General features: G+C 30.2%; 1 protein-coding gene across 1 annotated transcript; it reads left to right on the plus strand.

Moving 5' to 3' along the window:
* The first annotated feature begins 513 nt into the window (after window positions 1-513).
* LOC133310837 (U-box domain-containing protein 30-like) lies at window positions 514-2,067 on the plus strand. Its single transcript, XM_061511867.1, has one exon. It carries the CDS (start codon window positions 772-774, stop codon window positions 2,065-2,067), a length of 1,296 nt encoding a protein of 431 aa, XP_061367851.1. The 5' UTR covers window positions 514-771.
* The last annotated feature ends 5,931 nt before the right edge of the window (window positions 2,068-7,998 follow it).

Below are 7,998 nucleotides of genomic sequence, written 5' to 3' on the forward strand. Positions count from 1 at the left end.
CTGTCCCAGGATGCGTCTTCAAGTTCAAGATTGTCCCTTTTCGGGGCCACAAGACCCCACAATTAATAGATAGAGAATCAAACTTTTTTATCAGATAAAAATGTAAGAACTACCGCACTGTGTCACTGACTCAAAACTATGTGACTGCACGTGTGTTGCAGGGCCAGTCCCTTGTTGAAAAAAATAAAAAATAATAATAATATTAAGATAAATTGAAAAAAATAAATAAACCAAATAATTCTGCCCCAGATAAGTACTAATGCACACAATGCAAGCTTTTTTACTTCCTTTCATATCAGCCCCCTCATCCCAGTTTCAAACTCTCTATCTTTCTCCTTTGGTAAATTGAGTTTTATTTTGTTCTTCTCATGAAACCTTTATTACGTTCTGTTGCTTTGTTCATATTATGATCTGGGGTTGATGATATCTTACTTTTTGGGGAGCTTGAAGAGGAGGGTAGCTTTGGTTTTAGGGAAGAAAATTAAGATTCAATCATGTCTTTGATGATGAATAAGCAAGGTAACACTTTTTGACCGTAGAAAGCAAGAGAGAGTGTGGAGAAAAGGTTGTACCTTTGACAGGCATTTCTTTCTCTCAACCTTTTATTTCATTGCTTCTTTCTCCCTTTCTATATTTCCACACGCTTCTTATCCTTGCTGATTGGGGTCCCTTCTTCATTCTTCAACCCAAAATTTTGTTCTTGGAAGCTTTATTTGAGCTTCAACTTGTCCCAATTGTACTCACTTGGTTTATACAACAAAAGGGTATGCAATGATGCTTGATGAGGATATGAAGCTTGATGCTGTTCTTGGTCTAGAAACCACCGTGAAAGGTGGTGTTTTGGGTGGCAGCGCCATTGGCAAATTAGATCTGAAGGTGATGATTGAGGAGCTGGAATCAATTGATGTGCCCTCAGTGTTTATCTGTCCAATCTCACTGGAACCAATGCAAGACCCTGTGACCCTTTGCACTGGTCAAACCTATGACAGATCCAACATCCTCAAATGGTTCTCAATTGGTCACAACACTTGTCCCACAACAATGCAAGAACTTTGGGATGATTCTGTCACGCCCAACATGACTCTCAGCCACTTAATCCTCACTTGGTTCTCTCACAAGTACTTGGCCATGAAGAAGAAGCTCGAGGATGTGCAAGGAAGAGTCTTGGACCTCTTGGACACGCTCAAGAAGGTAAAGGGTCAAGCTAGAGTTCGAGCTCTTAAGGATCTTAGGCAACTTGTTGTTACTCATGGGTCTGCAAGGAAGACAGTTGAAGAAAATGGTGGACTTGCTTTGGTTTCTTCTTTATTGGGTCCTTTCACTTCCCACGCTGTTGGGTCTGAAGCAATTGGGATCCTTGTGAATTTGGATTTAAGTTCAGAGTTGAAGAGGAATCTGATTCATCCGGCTAAGGTATCACTATTGGTTGATATTATGAATGAGGGAACAATTGAGACAAAGATGAACTGTGCCAAATTGATTGAAATGTTGTTGATGGAAGGGAATGGCACTGAGATTGAGATTTTCTCAAGCTTGAGTCTTTTATTTGGTTTGTTAAGGTTAGTGAGGGATAAGAAACACCCAACTGGGGTTTTAACTGGTCTCATATTACTTAAGGCTATATGTTCCTATGAATCAGTTAGAAGCTCAGTGATAAGCATAGGAGCAGTTCCTCAATTGATTGAGCTATTGCCCAGTTTGAATAATGAGTGCTTAGAGATAGCACTCTATATTCTAGAGGTATTATCAACCCTTCCTGAAGGAAAAATGGCTTTGAAAGAATGTCCAAACATCATTCCCAATGTGGTCAAGCTGCTAATGAGAGTCTCAGAGAACTGCACCCAATTTGCTTTGTCAATATTGTGGGCTATCTACAAGCTTGCCCCTGAAGAATGTGCATCACAGGCAGTGGAAGCTGGGTTGGCAGCAAAGCTACTGCTAGTAATTCAGAGTGGCTGCAACCCTGTTTTGAAGCAGAGGTCTTCTGAGTTTTTAAAGATGTGTAGTCTGAATTACTCTACTAGTATCTTGATTTCCAAGTGTATGCTCACTACCACAATACAATGAAAAGCTAGAGAAATTTGTTCATAGCTTTATGTACAGCCTATTTTGTTCATATGTTAATGAGATTTCAGATTTTTCCTCCTCCTTTTTTTTAACATTGAGCTACTCTAAATCTACCGTATATGATATAAACCCATTTGTGAGATGATATTGTGTGCTGTTGATATCAAAATTGTTGGAAGCTGAGTTGTGTGATCATAGAAAATGATTTTTTAATGGTCTGGTTCATGCTAATCCATGCTATTCTAGTATTCTCCCTAAATATAATTGGAATTTTTTTCATTTTGTTTTCATAACAAATATTGGTTAAAAAAATTCAAATTGAGATTTCTACAAACTAGACTCTGGACACTGTTTAATGTTTTGAATATTCCCTTTTGTTTTTTTTTTTTGTACCATTTTTCCTTGAACATAATTTCCGTTGTAACTTGGAAGAAGCAAATATTGTTTTGAGAGGACAGAATTACAAGGGTGAGATGTGCCTGCCGGGGGTGCCATTTTACACCCTAAAATGGCTTTAACAAATATTCTGAAAAGCCACCTGGTTTTAACAAAATAATATAAAAATGAGGACAATTGCAGTATTAAATTATCAAATAATTATTAAATGCTTGTGTGTTCTAAAAAGGCAACGAGTCAAGAAGAAAAGGATCTGGATCAGGTGGGTTTAGGTTTGGTCAAGATCTAGAGACTGTACATCGCTATTTATTTGAACAGAGGGAAGACAAAATTTATGACATGTCTATTCATATTTCAAATTTGAAACCAATTGTGCCCTTCCCTTAGGGTTGTGTGGCTGGGCCACTTAACCATCTCAAAACTTTCATGCCATATAGAAAGCCTCTCAATTCACTAGTTATACTTGTAAAAATATTGGAAAAATTATTTATCTTTTTAAATAATATAATTTATATTTTTTTACTCTTATAAAGAGGTGAGACTCACGTCTTTATATTTTTTGTTCACTCTATCTTCTCATTTATCTATCTCTTTCTCTCACTTAAAATGATATAATTTTACCTCCTTTAAAATGATACACACTTTTCTCAAAAATTTAGTTCAAGTTTTAACTTATTTTTGTAGGGTTTGGTGTTTGTCATTTTAAATGACATAAGTTATGTCATTTTAAGAGAGAGATAGATACAGAAAAACGAAAATCATGGGAGAGAGAAAGTTAATGAAATAAAATTCATTTTAATTTTTTTTTAATTTAAAATGACACACTTTTCCCATTTTTTTCAATGTATGTACTAAAATCTGTTTTAAACACATAGATTAAAAATAATATAGTATTTTTAAAGATAAAAATAGTTAAACACAAAACCTTTTTAAATTTTTGAGGAAAAAAATCTTACGAATAATTAACGACTTGTCACGTATAAGTTTTTACTTAGTTTCTAATGATATTTTATTAAAAAAACCAGCATGTTGTCTGTTGCAATTCATTGGTGAACGAGTTTTGAAATTCATAAATAGTACTGCAGTTTTTTAAATAATATTTTTGAATAAATCAATTCGTTTATAATATTAATTATTACATCTATAAAATTGATATAAACACAAATTTAAATATCAATATAACGATTAGAAAGTTTATCATAAAATAATTTCCCAATGAATTTTAAAACATGATACCTCTACGTACAGAAGAAAAACTTATATCCACTGAAGTAATATTAGACATTAGATATTAAAAAAACGTAAAATATCAAAATACAATTTGGGTCAAATAGGCTTGTTTGGATGATTTTTTTCAAAAAAAAAAGATGTAACTTGCTTTTTTTCAAAGTAATTTTTCCAAAAGTTAAAGTTACTTTATGTTTGAATGAAATATACAAAAAAAAAAAAAAACTTTTAAAAAGAGTTATTTGAAAGTTAAAATTATTAAACACTTTTTATATATATAATTACTAAAAAAGATATGTGATAGTAGTCACTACTAGAAAAATACTAATGAAATTTATTGACGAAAAAAATTCGTTGAAATTAGTGATGAAATTTTCGACCGAAAATGTATTCCTACGAAAATAGACACGAAAATAAAGAAAGAACTAGAGACGAAATACATTTTGGTCACTATCATCAAAATAATCTTTTAACGAAAAATATATTTCGTCAAAAAAATTTGAGACAAAAATTAAACTCCGTAAAAAATATGGAAAAGATTATTTTTTCAAAAAATTTCAACGAAATAAGTTTTTTGTTGATAAGTTTTCGACATAATTTGTTTTTTTCAGTCAAAAAATTCAACAAAAAAACTATTGATTTTTAAGTACATTTTACTGGTTAAGGAATTGCATGCTATTTAATCTTATTATGAAATGGTTTTGACATTATGAAAAATCCTAAATTTCGTCCGTGCAATAAAAAGATGTATATAATTGTTTATGGTATTGTAAATACATATTTGAACAATCACATGTGAAGGCAAACAGTCAACTATCAAGAACTGAAAGTGTTTAAGGAGTGGGTGGAGTTAATACGTTCAATTTATAAGTATACAAAAATGATGCTCAGATCCACTCAAATGATAATGGAAATGACAACATATAAATATGTTGCTTTCGAAATCTATATAATCTTGATAGAATTAAGCTTTGAACAAAAAAAAAAAGTACTTCATCCAAAAATTTAACAATTCACTTGGACAAACAAGGAAAGTCATTTATGTGAATAGATTGATAGCTACAAAATTGTTCGAGGGACCAGATATTCCGTCGAAAATTTATACAACAGTTTTCGACAAAATCCATTGATTTTTCATCAAAAAATTTCAATGGAATTTCAATGATTTTTCCTCGAAATGTTTTGACATGATTTCATTGATTTTTCTTCGAAACTTTGCGACAGAGTTTCATTGATTTTTCATTGAAAATTTTGGATGGATTATGTTTTACATCAAAAACTTTAACGAAATTTTCGATGAAATTATGGTAAAATTTAATAGCAAATTTAGACGAAACTTTTTGACATGAATATATTCTGTCGAAAAAATTGTTGCCGACGGAATTTTTCAATAAAAAAAATTGAATTTTTTTAGTAGTAATTGATGGTAGGATGGAATGGTTAGAATAGGGTCAGGGTAAATATGAATTTTTTAATAAATATTTAACTTTTCACTTTTACTTTTTTAAAAGCCAGGACTCCTGAATTTAAAAAAATATTTTTTTAATTTTTTTAATTTTTTTTAATATTGCTATCCAAATGCATAAAATCATTCAAAAAGATTTTTTATTTTGAAATTTTTTTAAAAAAAAACCATTCAAACGCACACTAAACCCTCTTAATTTGTGACATGCATAGAACCAAATTTACTAGTTCACAAGAATTTTCACTTGGTCCGACTCAACTTGAAATTGAATTGACACGCACCGACCCGAATAGGTAACGGTGCTCCAAATTTAGACTTGTACTTAGGGTTGCTAAATCAATCAGGGGTCTTAGGCTCGACTCGTGAAGGCTTGAGCTTACATATCTAAAATTGATTGTTGAAACCAGGCTTGAACTTGTATTAAAGCTCGTTTAATAAAAAAGTCTCAGACTCTATTTGAAAAGCTCAGCCTCAAAGCCTTATAGGCTGGTCTAGTATACTAATTTTTATTTTTATTTTATATTTTTTATAATATTCATAATAACTCTCTCTCTCTCCTCACCCATTTCACCTCATTTTATTAGTTAAACAATTTTTTTGAATGTTTTTGTTCTACATTATGCTTTTCGCATATACATTGAATTTATGAATCTTTGTGAAGTTATTAGTGTTGTTGATCATATATTTTGTTTGAATAAATTTTTGTTATCTTATTTTTTTTAACAGGCTAAATAAGGCTTAGTTTTTATAAATAAGACAGGTCACAAGCCGATAATTATATTCATAACAGGTAACAGGCTAGGTCAGGCTGACACATTTAAACACAGACTTAGCCTTTTAAAATCAAAGCTTAATTCGACTCGACCCGTTAACATCTCTAGTTGTACTTATCTTGAATCGAAGCAGCAGCTTTTCTTACCCACACCGTGGAGAATGAGATGCATCAATCTATGAAGCACCGACACTTCAAAAATTCTGACGTGTCGTGTCCGACACTTCACGACACTCCAACACACATTATATAAATTCAAAAAAAAGTTCAAAGTTTGCATTGCGTTGAGTTTTTAGTTTCAACTATTAGATTCGTTGGATTACGATTACCATTTTATTGAGTTTAATATACATATTCGGGATATCTTATGTTTCTTTGCAAAATTGATGAATATTGTAAGTTTAGTTTCATTTTTTTGTTAAATTATTGAATATTAAATATAATATACACTATATAAATTAAAAATATTATTTAATATTAAAACGTGTCCTAACATATCGAAATCTAACATTTTTTAGAATTAATATGTCGGAGTGTCGCGTCGTGTCGTGTCACGTGTCCCGTGTTAGTATCGGTGCTACATAAGCATCAATCACATGGTGAGTTAGTGACTTGAGAGTTATGATGTCAAAACTTTTTACATTTATGTCTCGGGAATTATTTTTCGCATCGGCATCGTTGCAACTAAATCACAATTTGCTTAATTTATAATGGATTTTATTTTTCTCATGTTACATGAGATAAATTATCTCATGCAACACAAAAAAAAATATATGAGATTCACTAAAATAAGAGAGAAAAAATAAAAAAAATAAGTTCCACCCATTTTTGTGTGTGTTGCATGAAACAAATATATTTGTTATAAAACTCATTTATAATTGTTATAACCTTTAACCTTATAAATTAGTGACACCATACCTCAAATCAGTGGCGGAACCAGGCTCCAATTGGAGCTTGGGCCAAAAAATTACATATGTATTTATTTTCTTAATTTTAATTTGTTTATATCATAATATATTTAAATTATATTAAATACAAAGTAACTGATCAGACATCATCAAAAAAAGTTATAATTTTATTAAATGTATTTTAATTTTTTTATATAAGTGGAATTGGCACACATAATTTAATGCAACTTATCCAAATCTCTCATCAAATATATTTTAATTTTTTGATAGGGTCAAATTACAAATTATAGCCCAGACTAAATTACAATTTTAGACTTGGTAAAATTATAATTAATTATATAAATATACATGATAAGTACAATTTGTTAAAATTTAGCCTGGATCGAGACAACTCTAGATAGCATGTGGCTCCGCCATTACCTCAAATGGTTGCTCGTACTTAAATTTCCAATCGATTTTCGAACTAATCGGATATACTGGGGACACTGACAGTATTGTATATTCAGTGGAAAAAGTATTCATTTACTAGTAAATCATGCAAGAACAAAAGGTAAAAACTAAGATAAAAATATTTCTGATGACATAAAATTATATCATTTTAAAAGAGATAGATATATAATAATTTTTTATTTAAAATTTAAATTTAAAAAAAAAACCACGTTCTGTCCCGTGATTTTTCTTTTTTGTGTCTATCTCTCTCTTAAAAGACATAACTTGTGACATTTAAAATGACAAAAATCAAATCCAAAAACTAATATCAAGTTACTTTCAGTAAAATGGTGTTCATCTAAAATCAATTTCCTGCGGTATATATGTAAAGTATTGATGAAAATTAGGGCTTGTTTATATCGGCTTCTAAAAAAAAATTATTTTATGCCTTGTTTAGTTTAGAAGTGTTTTTTATAAAAGTTAAAATTATTTAAATTTTTAAAAAATATTTGGTTTTTGAACAAAATATTTGATTTTTTTTTTAAAGTTAAAATTTTTAGCTTCCAAATTTTTTTTTTTTGATTTTTTTTATGATTTCTGTTTTTTTAAAATCAGACAACCAAATAGATTTTTTATGAAAAATATTTTTTTTTAAAATAACTTTTGGAAAAAAAAAAAAAACCATCCAAATATGTCCTAAATACATCTTACCGATAAATTAGTGCCGAAATTGT

The sequence above is a fragment of the Gastrolobium bilobum genome, unplaced genomic scaffold (genome assembly GCF_033153095.1).
Source record: "Gastrolobium bilobum isolate Gb01-03AN ecotype WA unplaced genomic scaffold, APGP_CSIRO_Gbil_v1 utg39686, whole genome shotgun sequence".
Taxonomy (NCBI): Eukaryota; Viridiplantae; Streptophyta; class Magnoliopsida; order Fabales; family Fabaceae; genus Gastrolobium; species Gastrolobium bilobum.